A 20264-nucleotide genomic window follows, 5' to 3' on the forward strand; every position below is an offset into this window, starting at 1 on the left:
TTCAACTACCTTTTTAAAAACTGGGCAGCTACATGTACTCAAGGCACCACAAACATACGAAGGAAAAGCTCTTAAACTATGCATTTCATCCCATAATTTCTTCAATTTCCCATAGTATGTGACTGTAGTCATGTTCTCTTGTCTGAGATTATCGATTTCCTTCTTCAACTGATAGATCAATTGACCATTAGATTGTCTAAATTTTTTAGTTAATTCTCTCCACAAATCAACAACATTATCAATATATCCAAAATCATCATCCAATTCAGCATTCATAAAACTTAAAATCTAGCTAACTACCATGAAATCAGCACGTTTCCACGTAGGATAATCTTTGTTATTCACAGAAGGTTTCAAGATTTCACCATTGACGAAACCTTCCTTGTTCTTAGCAGTTAATGCGCGTCTAACATTTCTACTCCAACGAACAAAATTCACTCCAGTAAAAGCAGTAGTAACTAGAGATGATGTTGGATTATCAGAAGACGCAATGAAATAAGGATCAAGATTACCTTTATTATTACTTCCATTATTACCTCCATTATTACCTCTGTTTGATTGTTGATTATTTCTAGAATCTCCAGCAGTAAGTACTTCAGTATCTTCTATCGCCATTGCAAATTTGTAATCACAGATTAAATTGATAACATGAACTTTCAATCAATTTCACACAATCGCAAGAAATTGAAGAACTCTCAAACAATTTCACAAATTTGCGCAAGAAAATTTCCAATCGCAAGAAAATTCCGCAACCAATTTGTAAGAAATTTCATAAAATCAGTGAAAAATACGAAACCTCAATATCAAATGCGAGATTATGCTCTGATACCATGTACTCCCTCCGTCCTCTATTAGTTTACTCGTATTCCTTTTAAGGGTGTCCCTTATTAGTTTACCCCTTTCTTTTTTTGCTGTTTTTGGAACGGGACCACAAAATTTTCATCACACATACATTCAACTTTACTATAAAATAATAGTTTCTCTTTCTTTCTATGACCCACAATATTATATCTCCTAAAACTCTGTGCAAAAGAAAGGGGTAAACTAACAGAGGACAGAGGGAGTATAATTCAATAGCATTCAGACATATTTTGTATAAGGAAGAGAGAGAGAATCCTGAAAATGTATATTACTTTCTTACAACTGAAATGAGCTAAAAATCAGCTTATATACAAGTAACAGAAACTAACTTATCTAACTTATATATTAGATAAATCCTATAAAATCAGCTTATATATCAGCTTATAACCTCCTTCTAACAAACTACTTATCACAACCGAAAATATAAATTATATATTAGATAAATCCTATAACCAGACATGTAAGCATCATGGCAAAGCTAAGATGAACAAAAATCCACAGGTTAAGAACATATTTGGTATACCATCTTAACTACACAATATTCTACGACTCTACCACAGCTGATTACCTCTCAATTCAGCTACGGCTGCTGTAACTGAATTTATTATAATTAACTTTAGTTGTAGCTTGCTCTATAGTCTATACGCTAGTCTTCTCTGTATAAATATTCTATTCTTCTGTATTTTTACATTCATTCAATCAGTTTTTCTCTTGGAATAAAAATGGAGCTTTCTCTCTCACTAAGAGAGATTGCTTAGTTCTTAGTTTTCTCAAGAATAAAGAATTAGATTTCTACATTCAGCAGCAACTACAATTGTTTCACCGGAATTAATGCAGCTAGGGGTAATAATGAGTCTGGCAAGCTCGCGAACAGTTTGGGCTCGGCTCGTTGTGACTTGGCTCGAGTTCGGGCTCAGCTCGAAACTTAAATGAGCCGAGCTGCGATAAGCAAAGTTTGGCTCGAAAAGCTCGTGAACAACTCGATTATTATATTATACTAAATATTTTATATTATAAAGTTATAAAATATTAAAAAAATATTTATATTGAAATGATCAATGACGATAGAATCATTGAACTCACTTTATACAAATTTTTCGCAAAACAAAGTTACCAAACGAGCTCGAGCCAATAATCGAACCCGAGGTCGAGCAGCAAATACTAATCACAAGCTCGTCGAGCTCACGAGCCGATCCGAGCCCATTAAAAGTTAAACAAGCTCGGATCGAATCCAATACTATTCGAGCTCGGCTCGTTCGATAAGCACCTCTAATTGCAACAATTGCAAACTTCAAAATAATGGTTGTGTAAAACCCGGCTAATTTATTGCTAGATTGCTAGTATTTCAAAGGTACAATAACTTATTTTAAAGGTACGTTTACAAATAAACTTTTGTTTCTACCCTAAACACACATTAAAAAGAATTTAGCAAAAAGAACAATAGCTTTATTTCAAAGGTACATTTATAGTTAAACTTTTTTTCTATTAATGTACCTTTGACTCACATTAATGTTCTTTTCATTTACATTGAAATATCTTTGAGTTTGCACTAGGGGGTGGCAATGATGCAAGTCGAGTTCGAGTTGAGTCGAACTCATTCGAGTCGAGTTTTGTCCGAGCATTGACCGAGTCAAAATTTGGCCGAGTAAATTTCAAGTAGCTTACAAGTGTCTCATTTAAAAAGAAACAATAAGATAAAAAAATATTGAATTTCAGTATTTTGCTATTGATAATTGGGTCGAGTATCGAGTTGCTCAACTCGACTTACCAACATCTCGAGTCGACCTTCTCACGAGTTTCCGAGTCGAGTATGAAGTTGCTCAACTCGACTAACCAACATCTCGAGTCGAGCTTTGACCAAGTTTTGACCGAATCAATCTCGAGTAGCTCGCAAGTTATCTCGTCTCATTGCCTCCCGTAGTTTGCACCCTGGATCACGCCTATCATTATAATCCAAGGTGCACAGAATAATTTGCAGATTGCTAGGTCCACTGCAATTGTTATGATCGTCAGATAGTAGATAGTAGATAGTAGATACCACATAATCATTATTTATACTTTTTAATTTTTGTTTTCAACAACAATTAGGAGGTATTTATGCATTTCATGTTTTCTATCTGTATACAATATAATGGAAAGGAAGAGAAAACTCTCAATGTACACGAGCTCCCAAAGACCTTAATATTTGTCAAAAATCTGAACAATGTTTTCCTGTGCTATCATCCAAGCTGATGGAAGTAAAATGATGACAGACTATGGAGTACACAACTATCCCATGTATAATCACTGCATCCTTCAAATTATTGAAGAATAAAGGCAGCTTCTTCCCCAACCTGAAATGCAACAAAAACCGACACACTGAAATCGTGATGAAACTCCTAGAGAAATTATCCATGAAAATATGAAATGAGACCTTCGACACCTTCGACAACTCCAGTCAGAATATTATGTAAAAGTGACTTCCAAGTATATAACCATATCTAACTACCTCCAGAATCTCAGCTTTCTTGTAACATCGTGGATTACTGGAGATGCGTGATAAAGAAATTGCACCTAATTGAACTATTTTACAATTTTAACAGTTTTTAGAATTTAGAAGGAAAATTATCATGTTCATGGTCACCAATCATGGGCATCGCCAATTTTGAAAACAAGGGTAGCATGCAATCAAATGTTTCAGTTCTAAAAGTCTGGCCACAATTTTTGGACCAATGGATCCAGCCAAAAGAAAAGGAACTTTCCACACAAATAATGTTTAACAATCTTGTAAGTGTGTAGGGGTGTAAGCAACTGTGGAAAGTCCAATCCAATCCAAACTTGTCGGCCTGCAATGGACTGAAAATGTTTTGGACTGGACTCGGACTCAAATTTTCGAGTCCAAATATTTTCGGACTTGATTCGGACTCACCCCTTTGGAGTCCAATAAATCCAGTCCAGTCCAGTCCAAAAATGTTTTATATTTAATATTTATATATATATATATATATATATATATATATAATGTATATATATATTTAATATTTATATATATAATATAAAAGATGTATGTGACTTATTTTATGGAATGGATAAAATGAGCTCAATTTTTCAAATCCAATTATGAGAACACGTTGTGAATCATTGAATCTAAATCGGTAAATAAAATATAATAATCGGACTGGACTGGGATTCAAACTCAAGAAAAAATTATCGGACTGGACTGGATTGGACTCAAAAAATATATAGATCGGACTTCTCGAGTCCAAAAAACTTTGGACTGGATTTGGATTTGGCAAAGTCTGATCCAGTCCAATCCACTTACACCCCCTACTTGTAACTCTAAGGAGGATTGATTTAGTCTTGTAAGCTTGCTACCATGAACATTTCTGCAAGGAACTATTTTTGTTACCAGCAAGTTGCTTGTACTGTCATGAACTACAAAATGCCAGATGGGCAACTCGACAAGACTAGCAGAAATCTCTGTTCATATAACACAGTTCTGTTTCTGCATAACGTAAAACTGACCTCAATCACTTCCTGGTTTTATCCAGCACTTCAATGTATCTTTTTGGGACGCCATACTGATCAATTAAATGTTTTGCAAGATGATCGATGACGCCACCCTGAATCAGAACTTCATGTCCTTTCTTACCTGGAATAATTAGAAATGAAACGAAAAGGGCATCAAGAATAAAGCAAGTAAAATCTCAAAGAACTGTACTAAATGAAAGGAAATTTTGCTCTAGAAAAAAAAAACACAATCTCAGTTTCAAGGTCGAAGCTAGAATTAGGAAGCGAGCAGAAGTAATACGCCTCAACTTCCAACCCCCTAGGAGATGCGAAGGGTTTGATATCTATGAGGTGTGGTGTGGGGGGCAGAAGGAAGGAGGGAGAAGTAGTGTAGTTTGGGAAATCATCTACCCAAGGATTACCCTGCAATAGGGCTAGGGGAAAGGGCTGGAGGGTGAGTAGGGTAATTTGGGCATAGGAAGGGTCCACATCATACCAATTTAGAAAAGAAGTCCAAGTAGCAATTTGAAGAATGACTATCCACGGACTGCCTCTCATTTGAGAATAAAATTACAGGATTGATCAGCTATATTAGAATCAAACAGATTAGTACTTTGATACAGCACCCCAAATGAATCCCCTTTGCTCATAGAATTCATTGGTCATCGAAAACTGTGGAACTAAAATATAGTTTTAAATAAACGGACATGGCGAATAAGAAAACTAAGACCAAAGACACCTCCCTCCCCAGGGGCCAGAGACAGATTTTAAACAACGAAATCTAAACAGAAGAGGCACAATTGTCTACAACCATTTTAACTGTTACAGAGGTAAGGAAAGCAATAAACCACCAGTATTCAGTTTATTGACCTATAGCACAATAAGAAGAAAAGACTAGGTACCAGGTAATTCAGCCACTGTGGTACTGCATGCAAACTTTTTTTGCAGCTCTGATGCCAATGATTCAGCATCCATCAAAAATATTTCAAAACCAGAGAGCTTTGTCACTTTCTTGTTCCCTTGTCGTCTCTCTGTCATGATGTGAATTGGTTTAACAGCGCCTTTCCTGATCACGGAGTCAGATCCTCTAGTCACTTTGTGGTGAGCTTGCATTCGATTCAGAAACAGCGCACCTAAATCCTTCTTATGAATTTCAGTTGGATAAGCTGATCCTTTTTTTATAGCTCCTTTGAATAAAGCATCACACAGCATAGTATCTAATATCACCATTGCTCTGTCGGTAGGCTTTACAAGATTCTCTTTCTCAACATATGCAAAAGCAACATTTGTGACCTCTGATGCACTAAAATATCCTCCAGTATCAGCTCCAACAGCAGCCAATATAGGGTTCACGTGAATACTTGATTTATAGACCTCTTCTATTTCCAATAATTTCTGTGATGGAGTCTCAATAGCAGCTTGATCACTGCTTTGCTCAATCTTATCAGGTTGTCTTTTATCAGGCTTGAAGGATTTGTAATCTACATGGCTCCGATTAACAGAAAGCAGTACCACTTCCTTTTTATGTTTGTCCTCTTTTACTGAAATCTGTACATAACATAATAGTAAAAAAAAGTTCAGACTACATCAAAAACATAACCAATGAGTACAAATAAGTGAACCATTAGGAGCTATGGGTCAAAGAAGATATTCGAAAACCAAAGAAGCTCAAGTCATCCAGTAGCATAAATAAATCTAACAGAGAGAGAACCACATTATAGAATCTCGATGAGACCAATCCTGGTTCTTTCTTGATTTCCCTGACAACTTGGAGAGGTGACTCTTCTATCACAACCAGCCACTAGCTTAAAGCTTCCATTACCATTGTCTAATAACAATGGAAATCTACATTCTCTAGCTTAAAGCTTCTTGCACAACTTTTTTGAACAAGCTCCATATTAATGGTTGCTTACAGGCTGTTAGGCAGCCAACGAAACTATTTAACCGGATGTCATTTCTGAGTTGAAAATACAACGGAAGAAATTACACAAAAGGTAGTCTTATTCACCACTATAAGGATGCTGACTAATTGTAAGAAAGATGATTTGGTGTTAGGGAAAATTTCATCCCGCATCTAATATGTTTAAAAGTTGGCTTAATTCAGGCACAGGAAACAAAAGGGACATGAAATTTCTTGGTAAAGTTTATTATAGAGCAAAGCCTTGAAATAGACTTGGCAATATTAATCCTATTCAAAAACACATAAATTTCATTTTATTTTTAACTTGAAACCAAGAAAAACAATAAAAATAAGGATTATTTAACTACAATAATACAAACTTTGGCCGTTTCGCCCACAATAACACAAATTTTCGATTATCATTTAATATATAAAACTTCTTTAAAATTTCCCCCCGGTAGATCATTACCACTTGTTAACTTGTTGTAGGAGGTGAGCAAGCTGACATGGCACTGACCACAACACGTGTCGTTATTTCATTGGTTGGTTTTTTAAATTTTTATTTCAATTTCAGAAAACAAAAAAATACTTTCTTTTTCTTTCTTCTCCTGCTTCCCCTCCACGTCTCCACCCTATTTCTTCCTACCCCACCCCCTGCCCTCCATTGACCACGAAACCACCTTCCTCAACTGTTTCTCTCTCTTCCTCCTCCCCTGCAGCCCCTCCCCAACCCACGAAACCACTTCCCCAACCCCCCTCTCCCACCCTCCAGTGCCTCCCTTCATCTCACTCTCTCTCTCCCCTCACTCACTCTCTCATGTACTTCCCCCTCTCTCCTAAACCGGCTATGTTTTGCCGCCTCTTCAACATCGCCGACTCTCCTCCTCTCATCGCCTCGCTCACTCTCTTTCCCATCCACCATCACATCCCTAAACAACCTCCTTTTGAATGTCGGATCTTAGGTTCCGTTTGATAAATTATATGGGTTGTTGAATTGATGATATGGTTTATACGAGCTTGATGGCCAACTCTTAATTATTTGGGTTTGATGGTGCGGATGCGGGGAGTTTTTGGCGGCGAAAAGAAGAGGAGAGATGGAAGCCGGTGATGGTTGTTCTTCGACGGAGGAGGAGAGTAGAGTGTCTTGTTCGAGTTCGGTTGAGGAGTTGAATAGTTGGGTCGGATAGGGGAAGTTTCGTGGCTGGGGGTGGTTTCATGATGGGGGAGCGGATAAGGGTGGAGCGGGTGGGGGTGGGGTAGGGAGATGGTTAAGACTTTGAGTTGGTTGTGGGAGGGCCGGAGAGAGAAAGAGATTTTTTTAAATTTCTTTACCTGTTTTAAGGTTCGAAGTCGCATTGATCTACTCTAAGAAAATTGGTATAAAGTTTGTTATATTACATAATAATCGAAAATTTGTATTATTGCGAGCAAAACGGCTAAAGTTTGTATTATTTTTTTTAAATAATCCTAAAAGTAACTAGAAAAACGAGTTTGACCAAACTGACTCAACATGAATCCAAAATTACCCGAGCCAAAGCTGACGTGACCAACCCATTTGACAGGTCCACAAGAAAAAGAGTCCTTGGGAGTGATCGGCCACGTACGAGCTTACAGATTAATACAACATTTGCCAATGACCCAAAGTAAATATAGTTGTGGCTTATGACCTGTGTTACTCGAACTCTTCATTTTACCTCAAGTAGTCGTGTCCGGTCCTGAACACTCCGACATGGGTATGGATAGTTGGACACTTTATTAAAGGCCGTTTTTTTTTTTTCTTAAATTTTTAGAGCAAAACAGGAACTTATTATCTAATGGATAAAATATCCATAAGAACGTAGGGAGCCACTTCCATCCGGCAATGGTTCTCCCAACATCGTTCGATGCCAAAAGAAACAAATCTTACAAGATAATAATGACCTACAGAGTTTCCATCTCGTTTCACATGAGAAAAAACAACTGAATTGAAGAACTAAGAGACAAGATATCCTCTAAGATGTTATCCAAGTCCAAGAAATAGCAAACCGAGTTAGCAAGCCGGGAGATCACCACTTGATAATCAGACTCCAATATAATGTGACGGAGGCCATATAATGAAAAATATTCATTAAAATGTCGAGTTGGACACTAGGACACGTTACGAGGACCCGAGTCTGAGTAAAATAGCTTATGACAAGTCAAATAAGTGAAGTCCAAGATCCAAGCAACTATGTGAAGATTGTTTTAGTTTCCTGTATCGGGTGATGTGCCCTGAAAAAAGTAATTATATGTGCCATTTGTATTGTGAAAAATTTCAGATTTCTATATTTTAATACTGAAATCAGGTTCCCCAAGATACAGCGCTTGAAAGCTCATAATAACACCAAGCAAACATTTACAAATTTTCCTATCTTCTCCAAACACAAAGGCCAGCAAAAATAAAAAACATCCTAAAGAGGAGAGTCAAAGAAAAGGAAAGAACGAAAGGTCTGTACAGCTTTTCAAGCATGTTTCTTAGAACAGGACAGGGTAATAAGCGAGGAGGGAGGGAAGAGGAGACGGGCAGGGCACAGGAATTGGAGGAGGCGATAGGTAATGTCAAAATTTTACACTAAAAATGAGTACACAGCCATTACTAAGTAAAGCTAGGAGTGATGTGGAGATTCAACAGGGCATGAGGGACCTGTACACCAAACTAAAGGTAATTCCTTGAATATAACACCTCTTAGTCCCACATCATGGTGAACTTTTGAGAAAAAAGTTGATGGATGGCAAGATTGGCAACAAGGCAATCCTCATAACCACAAGAGAACCTTGGTAGCTCACTTGGCAAGCATCCCATTTTCAATGTCGCCTATATTAACTTATTTCTTGAATCAACAAGTAGGGCTCAAAATGATTTTGTTTTGTAATTTCAATTTTTTATAAAATGTTTAAACTTGCTTGTAGGAAGGACTTGTGTCATTTTGAATTGTACACTGTCACTTCTATTACCTGGACCTTCTTTTGGTTGGCCTAGGACAAACCATCCTTATAATGGAGACATCAATCCGTTATTACTCCCTCCATTTGTAGATAGTTTTTCCATATTGACTTTCACGTTCGCTAATCCAGAAGTGAAGACGTTACACACACAAAAATGGTACTTCTACTGTTCTACAAAAATCTGAAAACGGGCTCCAAGACCCTTGTATAAGGACGATGAAGATCTTTGAAAGATTTACTTAACTTCTCATGTACAGTGACATTTTTCAATTAGTTACTACAAGGAGTCAAGGATGTCTGGCGGTCCTAATAAATTCTCAAGGTCCGCCAATACATTTTTGTTCAGCTGTGCTCTTCCAAAAGAGCGGGTCGGGTTGCTCAAAGAAGTCATTGCAGTAGACACTATAGAAATTCCTTGTACACAAATTAGTGAGAGAGAGAGAGAGTACCACTCCAGAAGACGCTTTGAATTGCAACCATTTTGATAACTTCTTGAAAGATGACTTTTTGATATCAAGAGTAATGCCAGATGGTCTACACGGCAAAATATGATTTGACCTATGTCATAACCAAAGAGCATCTGTTACAAAGGCTCTGAGAGTTTAATATGATGCCTGTCTACTAAAAAAACTAACGCAATGCGAGAAGTAGAGAAAATTCATAAGTTCGCAGATTACCAGACAATCTTCAGGTACAAAGAGGAGGAGAGCCTAACAAAATAGCAAAAGTAGAGAAATTAACCCCCCTCCCCCCACCTGTTTCGCGCATGTGGTCATTCAACATGAAGTGGCAAAAATTCAACGAAACCCAATAATTAACAGCAATGTTAACATAACAAATCTAACTCACCATAAAGTACTTCCTGCCATTGGAAGATCCTTATCCTTCACTGTTGTATGCAGAGCTTGCAGAAGACACCTGTCCAGTAGAACATCCACATCTTCTGTTGACAATGAGTGCTGGTTCTCGCTATGCATTTCATCATTCTCCGCTACTTCCAGACCACTCAACTCCAAGGCAACTTGTTCAGAAACAACATTTTTATCATCCAACTGAGATGAGGAAGCAGGATCACCTTCTGAGCAAACAATATTCGCAGCATCTAGCTCAACTGCTTCTTCGTTGTCACTTCTCCGATCAGCAGAAGCATCGCCTTCGCATAGACTGGAAGCCATGGAAGATGAGGAAGAAGGATCAGGGAAGACCACATCTTCAAAAAAACCAGCATTTGGCACAAAACGACCTTCAACCGATTCCCTGAAGAAGAAGATTGCCAGCAATTATAGATCAATAAGCTTGGGTTAAGAAACTAAACAACTATTAGAGTCAACTGCACTTACCATAACGAATCATGATAGTAGTGAGTTATTCTCAAAGCCTTTCCACGTAGGCCAGCTTTTAGTGCTTCAGAGCTATTCATGGTCGTTGCACCAACCTAAAAATATGTGACAGTAGAGTAAGAAGAATTAGTGGGTAATTATCACTAGTGCTTAAATTTGTTGAAAAATCAAAAATGAAGTGTCCAATTTGCAAATGTGTACCGCAATGGGAGCAGGATTGCCAGGAACCTTAACTGCCCACGGCTCCCCAGCAGAAAATGACGGAAAGCCTTCCGGTGGTATAGTGATACCGGGGAACATCAAATCTGCCCCTCCAATTATAAATCGAGAGACCTCTCCGCCCTTTAGCATGAAAGCAGGCAGAAGATCAGGGACCATCCAGAGAGCATAAACTGTCGCAATCAAATGTGAAATAGCGTAAGCAAACACGCTCCTTCAAGATGCATTTAAGCAAAAAAAAAACATATTTTATTTCCTACTCCCGAAGGAGGGGAGAGGAAGAGACGAATAGAAGCTTACAGATTTCTGTGATAATGTAAACTTAAACCCAAATGTTAGAGAACTCTTTGTTCCCAAGAAGAAACCAACAGAGTTCATGAATACTAGAAAATGTCTTGTTTTAATCACGATATTCATCTTTGTAGTTCAACTTCTAATTCTATCCCTAATCCTAGTTCCTACCATGTTAGCAGAACACAAAATGCAATTTTGAATGCAGTATATTTACTCGACCTGCTGTCCTGGCATGAATAGACAGCTATTAAGTTAAGGCTAGGTGAAAGAAAGTTATTGGTCAAGTTAAATGAAAAACAGGGAAGTAATCAAAAGAGATGCAAGAGAGCTGTTATCAGACGAGATGAGTACTGGTATTTTATCAAAGCTTCCTAAAGGGAAAATCCTCCACTATCATAGTACAATTGTATTATATTTGAAATGAGAATTAAGATGCAACCGGCGATAACAAACACTCACATTAGGAAATTTGCAATGCAATGATTCAATGACAGCGAAATACAGGTAAGGACTAAGGACAGTGCAGATTAAGCAATGCTTCCGGTAGCAAAATGGCCTAGCAAGGGCCCAACACTCCCAGCACTCATTTTGTCTCTCTTTTTGGTATATTTAACTATGCATCATTCCCACGTAGCCAAAAAAAAGAAGAGAGGACGCACACAATTAAGGATAACATGGACCAGAAGTTACTAATTAAGAAGCTGTATGATGACCAAGAGCACAACAAAATATATTTTACCTGTCGGGTATATATCTGAACCTCTTCCATCAGTATCAAAGAACATAGGGAAGCCACCTTCGACACCATACACAAGGACTCGATTTTGAAATTTTGCAACAGTGATATCCCCCTAAACATCAAACATAACCAATAAGTACAACAAGAAATGTAAAGGTAAAATGAAGGCATCCCCAATCAGCAACTATACACCAAACTGATATCACTACAGAAATCGAATCCGAAATTCATAACACACATTAGAATTTCTGGTTAGACCCTGCATTATGTGTGGATACACGTGTTGTCCCCCATTAGAGAAGATAGCATATTACCACCTTCTAGCCAGGGAGTCACTTTCTCCACTGCCAACTTGCTTATCGAATCAAACCTCACTTGGGCTACTATGTGGGTTTGATTCTTCGCATCCTTTATGAGCAGCCCAAGCCCATTTTTTATAATCTCTATCAATAAACAGTTTGGTGTACCCATTCCGATTTGCAAAAAATGATCATCAACCCTTCAAACATCATGACATCAAATGTTTTAAAGCTTCAAATACTAAACTAGGTTTTCTATTAAAGACAAAGACTACAAATGTATTAAGCGCTTGTTCAGTTGACATGATGAAACATGGGAGTGGAAATTCATAGGAACTAGAAAATTAAAAAGTTGTTTGGTTGACATAAACATAGGAAGTTACACTTCATGACAAGTTCTATTTCGCACAAACTAAAGGAATGAACTTACCTAACCCCCAACATAATTGCAACTTTCCAAATTCTCAAGCTCAACCAAACAAATTCTCATACTTCCCACGAAATGTGAATTCCTCAACATTAGAACTTCCTCCAAATTCACACTCCCTAAATTTCAACCAAACGACTAGTAAAAAAAGACCTCTCATCAAAAGAACTAAAAAAGAGTAGCAAATTTGTGCATAATATCATCCTAGAAGGCTAGAACTACGGGTGCTAATTGAGTTACTCAGCTCATGAGCACCTTGACTCGGCCAACCCGATCTTGAACTCAACACGATATATTAACGAGGCAAGTTGAGCTGGCCTTATCTGACTCATGATGATGTAGAATGCAGGAAGTTGGTCCTTTAATGGAGATTAGAGAGGAAACTTCGAGTACTCAACATTCAACCAAGAGTATTTTTCAGAAAGATTGAGAGAGAAATAGAAAGATTAAGAAGATGAAATGAACCAGAAATGTGTTTGTTATTAATCACGATGCCAATGATAACAAGAGTACAGTATTTATAGAGAATTAGCATAACAGAATGCTAACAGAATACTAACAGAATGGAAGTTAGTTAGACAACTAACTTTCCCGCCCAAAAATGGGTTAAAGTTGTTAATCCTCTAATTGTACCCTATATCATACCTCCTCCCTTTATAAAAGACTTGACCTCAGAGGGAATTCAGGAAACTGAGCTTCAAAGGCTGTAGCAAAGACCCAAGTAGCTTCACTAGCTCGTTGATCTGCCCATTGTATCAAATACTGAACTGCAGCTACATTATGGCGCTGGACAACCCTCCTATCCAAGATGGCAACAGGTTGAAGTACCTGGTCAGCAGCAGTACCATGGACGCAGGAGGGAATATGAGGAGAAGAGGGTAAAAGTCCCCTAAAAGGCTTCAACTGAGACACATGGAAGACATTATGGATCTTCACAGAAGAAAGAAAAGTGAGTTTATAAGCTACATGGCCTATAATGTCTTCCACTCTGAATGGACCAAAGTATTTATGAGCTAGCTTTTGATTCATTCTAGTTTGCACAGAAGACTGTCTATATGGTTGAAGCTTCAACCAAACCCAATCACCAATGTGAAAAGATCTTTGTGACAGCAAAAACCTTCATCCTATGTTGAGCTTTAGCCAAATGAGTCTTCAAAGAAACCATCATTGCATCTCTCCTCTGCATAGTTCTATCAACTGCTTTATTAGCAGACTCCCCAGGCAAGTAGGGAAGATATACAAGACCTGGTTGGTTATAGGCAATCTCATAAGGTGTTAAGTTAGTAGCAGTGTGGTAGGTAGTGTTATACCACCATTCAGCCAATGGAAGCCACATAAACCAATCCTTGGGATGTTCACCCGTCATGCACCTCAAATAAGCTTCCAAACACCTGTTTAAGACTTCAGTCTGTGGGTCTGTCATTTAATCCGAGGATGGTAAGCTGAAGATAGTAGCAACTGAGTACCTTGTAGAGTAAACAAGGCTTGCCAGAATTAGAATTGACCGAGAAAAAGAGGATCCCTATCACTGACAATAAACTTAGGCCAGCCATGGAGCTTAAAAACTCCATCTAAGTATACTTGTGCCACATCCACAGCAGAATATGGATGATGTAAAGCAAAGAAATGAGCATATTTGCTTAACCTGTCAACCTCCACATAAATCACTTCTTTGCCTTGAGATTTAGGAAGCCCAGTAATGAAATCCATAGAAACTTCAGACCATACTTCCTGAGGAATTGGAAGAGGCTGGAGGAGGCCTGGATAAGTTGATGGATCATACTTGCTAGCCTGACAAACTACACAATTTCTCACAAAAGAGCTGACATCCTTGTGCAAGACCTTCCAAGAGAAGAAAGTTTTGAGCCTCCTAGTAGTGGCATCTCTACCAGAATATCCCCCTTCGAAGAATGCATCCAAGATAACAGGTGATGCTTAAGTTGGTCACTAGGGCCAACCACAATCTTACCATGTCTTCTGACCATGCCATCATGTAAAGTATACTTAGCATCCCCAGGCTAGTAAAGCATGATAGAGTGCCAAAAGAGCAGGATCTAACTGATATGTATCGATAATCAAAGAGGGAAGATTGGACTGCATAGTAGTCAATGCCAAACACAGGACAAAGCATCAGCCACTAAATTTTCCTTGCCAGATTTGTAAAATATCTCATAGTCAAAGCCCATTAACTTCGAACACCAAAATTTCTGGAAAGGTGTACTAATTTTCTGTTGTAAAAGCCATTTAAGGCTCTTCTGATCAGTGTGAATAACAAATTTCTGACCAATGAGATATTGCTCCCATTTCTGGACAGCAAATACTATGGCAAGCAATTCTTTCTCATAAACAGAAAGCTTTTGCCATTTAGGACCCAATGTCCTACTGATGAAAGTAAGAACAGCCCCAATTCCTTCATTAGATGCATCAGTCTCAAGAATGAATATTTTAGAGAAATCAGGGACCCCTAAAACAGGAGCTATAACAAGAGCCTTTTTTAAGGCTTCAAATGCTTCTTGAGCTGAAATAAAGTGCCCCAAATATTCAACCCTTGATGTGGCAAATGCACATTTACTAGGCTTGGCAAACAAGTGATGTTGCATTAACTGAAAAACTGCTTCTAAGTCATGCCAGTGAAGTGACAAACTAGGACTATAGACTAGTATGTCATCAAAGAAGACTAAAACACACTTCCTAAGAAGTGGTTTAAACACACAATTCATCAAGATTGGAAAGCTGCAGGGGCATTGCCAAAAGGCATGACCAAGAACTCATAATGACCAGAATGAGTCTTAAAGGCAGTTTTGTGAACATCATCAACATACATTCTTAATTGGTGATACCCCGATCTCAGGTCCAGTTTACTAAACACCACAGCACCTGCCAACTCATCTATGAGCTCTTCAATTACAGGGTTTGGAAACTTATCTTTCATAGTTCTCCTATTAACTTATCTTTCACAGTTCTCCTATTAAGTTCCCTGTAGTCCACACATAACCTCCAAGAACCATCCTTCTTCCCAACCAACACAACAGGACTGGCAAATGGGCTGGCAAATGGGCTGGAACTATCTTGTATAATATTCAGCATTTCTTGCACAACATTTTCTAAAACATCTTTTTGTTTTAAAGGATACCTATAGGGTCTGATGTTGACAGGTTGAGCTCCTGACAACAAAGGTATTTTATGATCAAACAAGGCCCAACTAGGAGGTAAAGTAGTAGGTTCTTCAAAAAGGGTTTTGTATTTGTCTAGTAAGGCTAAGAGTTCAGAGGCAATCCAGTGATGTGAGATAAGCATAGATGGGCAGAAGATAAGTTCGGATCATCAGGATGTGGATTAGATACCTCTAAGAAGCATAGTTGAATAGATGTAGCTGAGGTTACCAATTTCTGAGCAGCAGACCCTTTGACTGTAATGACCTTGTTAGAAGACATTTCCCTCAGCACATGATGAGTGCCATTATAGGTGAACTCCATTCTAAGATTCTGAAAGTTCCACTGCACTGTCCCCAAAGATTGAAGTCACTGAACTCCCAGAACCATATCACATCCTCCCAAAGGTATATGCAAGGTGTCCGTGACAAACATAGTATTCTCTAGCCTCCACTGAAACCCTTTCCACGTAAACTGACAAGAGAGTGTATTTCCATCAGCCACAGAAACAGATTTAACAGGTGTGGCAACAATGTGACATCCCAACTTCATAGCCAATGACACATCTAAGAAATTATGAGTGCTGCCTGAATCTATCAAGATATGAAGTGGCTTTTTACCCACATAACTAGTGACTCTCATGGTATTGTAACCATAATTGCCAAATAGAGCACTGATAGAAATATAAGGTTCCTTCTGAAACATCTCCAAGGTTTCCTCCACACCATCTTCACCATACTCTTCATCATCTAAACCAGGGATTTCTATAGCAAACAATTGAGTTTGTTGTATCTGGCATTTATGACCCTTGTCATAAGGTGCATCACAAAAATAGCATAGACCCTTAGCTTGTTTATCTGCTCTTTCAGCAGGTGTAAGGTATCTGGTTGGTCTATAAGGCCTTGTATTATGGGAGGTTTGAGTTTGAGTGGACAAGGAAGGTGTTGGAAGCAAAGGTTTAGTAGTGGATGGCAAAGAAAGGGGTTTATAATTTGAAATGGGTTTAGGCTGATATTTCGTGGTGGAAGAAGTGGCTTGAATAGTTGCATTTTGAAGTCTAGCATACTCTACTACATCAACTAGAGTAGCAGGTTTGAAGGCTCTAACAAAATGCTTCAAATTAGGTTTCAATCCCCCCATAAAACTATCCAAAAAGTACTCCTCAGGAAGTAAAGGATTTCTCTGCGGCATTAATCCTTTCAGATTTTCAAATGTATCTAGGTATTCATCAATGGTACCAGATTGTGACAATTTATTGAATTCTTCCACAACATTACTGCCTATATCTTCTTTAAACCTGGAACACAAATCTACTACAAAATCCTCCCAATCCACCTGCCTTCTTACTACTATGTAACTATTATACCAAGATTCAGCTTTACCAATCAGGTACAAGCTAGCAAGATCTACTTTCTGATTATCTAAAATCTTGCATAAGGTGAAATACTTCATACATTTCTTAATCCAAATTCGAGGATTAGATCCATCAAACATAGGAAACTCAATTTTCGGCACAAAACCTAATGATTTACCTCCATGGGGTGGAAGATCATTTGATCCTTCGCGCTCTGCTCCAGTTTACTGCTTTTCCTTGCTTTTTTGAATCGTTTCCTCCAATTGATTCGACTGACTCTCCATTCTTTGTTCCAATTCCAACAATTGAGACTCCATTAATGTCTTTAATTGAGCTACGGTAAGCGTTTTTCGTTTCACCACATTACCTCAATTAATGAAACTGAGGAAAGTTGGGCAGAAACTAGATAGATTGGTTGAGTTCAGGAGCGAAAAATGTTGTAGAACGCAGGAAGTTGTCTTTTAATGGAGATTAGAGAGGAAACTTGGAGTACTCAACATTCAACCAAGAGTATTTTCAGAGAGATTGAGAGCGAAAAGAAAGATTAAGAAGATGAAATGAACCAGATATGTGTTTGTTATTAATCACGATGCCAATGATAACAAGAGTACAGTATTTATAGAGAATTAGCATAACAGAATGTTAACAGAATACTAACATAATGGAAGTTAGTTAGACAACTAACTTTCCCGCCCAAAAATGGGTTAAAGTTGTTAATCCTCTAATTGTACCCTATATCACATGAGCTGTTGGATTAATTTTTAATCATTATATATATGTAAATGTATTCCAATGTCAACTACTTCTCGATAGCATATTAAACTAGTTGTTTGTAAGTTACTTGAAATGATTGTCAAAATTAAGAACTTTATATTAAATACATAAGGTAATCTATACTAATATATTAAAAAGCATTCCTAAACAAGGAATGATGTCATGTGGCATCTTCCCTTAAAGTGTTTACTCCATGTAATTACATTAAAAATATAAAATGCATTATATAAGATTTGATCTCGTGATCACCAGCATCACTGAACCAAGTGATAATTGATGTTATCATTTCAAAGTAAAATATTAATAAATGAAAGATATACCTACCCAGAGCGTAGCCCGAGCCTAGAAACTAGTAGAATAATAAATAAATAAAAAAGGAAACTTTATTGTGAATAAGTTAGGGGAACTAATGCTCACGAACAACTCAAACTCGACTTGAAATCTTAAATAGACGAGTCGAGCTAGAGAAATTTCAAGGTTGATAAGAAATAGCTCGACTAATGAGCACCCCAAGCTAGAACCAACACAATACACATATATACATATATTGTGTACAAAGTCTGCAGAACATTTACAAACTCCTGTTTTGTGTACACTTAACTACATAAGTGACATAACATAAAAATTGATTTCGAAATACTATACGGTATTCATATGATTGTACAGGCATTATCAATAGTCAATCAAAATTTTATATAATCAATGAACACAGAGCAATTAATAATTGTGTAAATAGTTTAAAAATATATATATAGAAGTAAAATAACCTTGGGAGGGAGAAGGGTGTCAACATCAACATCAGAAGCTCGGGGAAACTTTTCTTTGACGCTTCTTCTGAGCTTCTTCTTATCAGCGCCTGATAACCTCTGTAAAGACTTCGCTTCAACGGCTTTTTTGAACATTTTTGATGTTACGCCTTCAACTCAGATTTCCGCCGATGAGAATGTCAGAGTGGGTGCGGTGCGGTGCGGTGTGTTCTGCTCGTGCAGTCGTGTGTCTGCGCCTCGTTTCAAACTTTCAATTCAAGGCCGATTTTTCTAGCAACAACATGAGCATCGAGAGCTTTGTCAAATTTATAACATTGAGAACTGAGATGTTTACCTAGGTGACGTGTTTTTTTGTCTTGCGACTTACTAATAATCGAGTATGCCGTGATAGTAGATAACTAGTTTTGAAACCCGTGTGTTACACAGGTGATTGTTTAGTATATTTTTTCGCATATTTATTGTTAACTAGTGGTTTTCCCGCGCGCTACGCGCGCGCTTGGTTAGGAGTAGCTAGATTGGCATCAATCCGGTCAATTGGTCTACGCTTATTCTTGTTATTCTAATAATTATCACAATGAGCACTTTTTTTCTTCGAATAATCTCGCTTTTTTCATCTAGTAATATATATTGCTACTTTTAGTTTCACTTAAGAAATTGTCATATTTCCCTCTTATTTTTCATTCCATATAGCCATATTCCCTCATGTTGTTCTTCTTTTTTGCTAGTGATTCTTCTTTAGACTATCAAGGTAAAAAAAATTTGAACAAAAAAAAACATATCAAGTGAAACCTGCCAAACAAGTTCCACGTAAGTACGCATAAGCACAAAAATGCTTTGACAAAGCCAAAAAATTTGATGTTTGAAGATTTCAATTTCAACACTCGGGAACATTAATGCACGGGTTATCCCAAAGTGTCATATTGGTTATAATTAGGTGCTTGTATGATGGAAGACTGATTTACATGAGTTCCTCCATCCTTTTAACATATTCAATACCTCCTCTTCCCCCTTCTCCTTTTATGTCTTTGCTTTTTCATGTTTCTTTTCAAACTATTAGTTTTATTGATAAGATATAATTTCAATATTAATAACATCAAAATACTATTTTCTTCTTTTTCTCCCCTGGCATTTAAACATCTCGACAATGATACCCAAATAAACAACTACATATAACACAAACTATAATCAACTATCTTTGGATAATAGTTACACTTCATTGGTCAATGAAAAAGGAGGCACAACAACCCCAACCCTTCTCTTCTTTCTTTGCTAAATAGATCCAAAATCTTATTCCTTTTCAAACATCCTTTTATCGTTTTTCAGGTTTAACTCTAATGGATTTCTTGTAAAGTATATTGTCATTCCTCAAACAACCTATTTCATGCTTGCAGAAGGCTAGGAATAATGAACTTAGGCCGATGTTGGTCAAATAACCTATCTTTTTTTTTTTTGGAGAAATGGAGAAAGCAACTTGTATATGTCATTATTACAAACCTTAATTACATGACTATCTTTGGCTCTAGCATAAAATGATTAGCATAATATTTGACATATTCTAGGATTGAAAATACTTTGAGTAGCCAGTAAACTCTATACTAACATTACTAATAAAAAAAACTCCATTTATTCAAAATTCAAAGTCGTTAGAATTAATCTACATAAGACCCCAAAAATGTTAATTATCT

General features: G+C 37.4%; 1 protein-coding gene across 3 annotated transcripts; it reads right to left on the reverse strand.

The window, feature by feature from the left end:
• Window positions 1-2151: 2151 nt before the first annotated feature.
• Window positions 2152-18883, reverse strand: LOC104892785 (uncharacterized). Of its 3 annotated transcripts, XR_007273165.2 has the most exons (10): window positions 18580-18882; window positions 11807-11918; window positions 10756-10946; window positions 10555-10649; window positions 10064-10471; window positions 9664-9772; window positions 5253-5898; window positions 4366-4492; window positions 3039-3194; window positions 2152-2852 (listed from the first exon to the last, which is right to left on the reverse strand). XR_007273165.2 is itself a non-coding variant. In XM_048642666.2 (9 exons), exons 1-8 carry the CDS (start codon window positions 18712-18714, stop codon window positions 4371-4373), a joined length of 1818 nt encoding a protein of 605 aa, XP_048498623.1. In that variant the 5' UTR covers window positions 18715-18883; the 3' UTR covers window positions 2152-2852; window positions 4366-4370. The 3 variants fall into 3 exon arrangements, 2 of the variants coding, with proteins under 2 accessions (XP_048498623.1, XP_010677092.2); XM_048642666.2 differs by lacking the exon at window positions 3039-3194 and having other exon boundaries at window positions 18580-18883; XM_010678790.4 differs by lacking the exon at window positions 2152-2852 and having other exon boundaries at window positions 2890-3194.
• Between the last annotated feature and the right edge of the window lie 1381 nt (window positions 18884-20264).

The sequence above is a fragment of the Beta vulgaris genome, chromosome 1 (genome assembly GCF_026745355.1).
Source record: "Beta vulgaris subsp. vulgaris cultivar EL10 chromosome 1, EL10.2, whole genome shotgun sequence".
NCBI lineage: Eukaryota > Viridiplantae > Streptophyta > Magnoliopsida > Caryophyllales > Amaranthaceae > Beta > Beta vulgaris.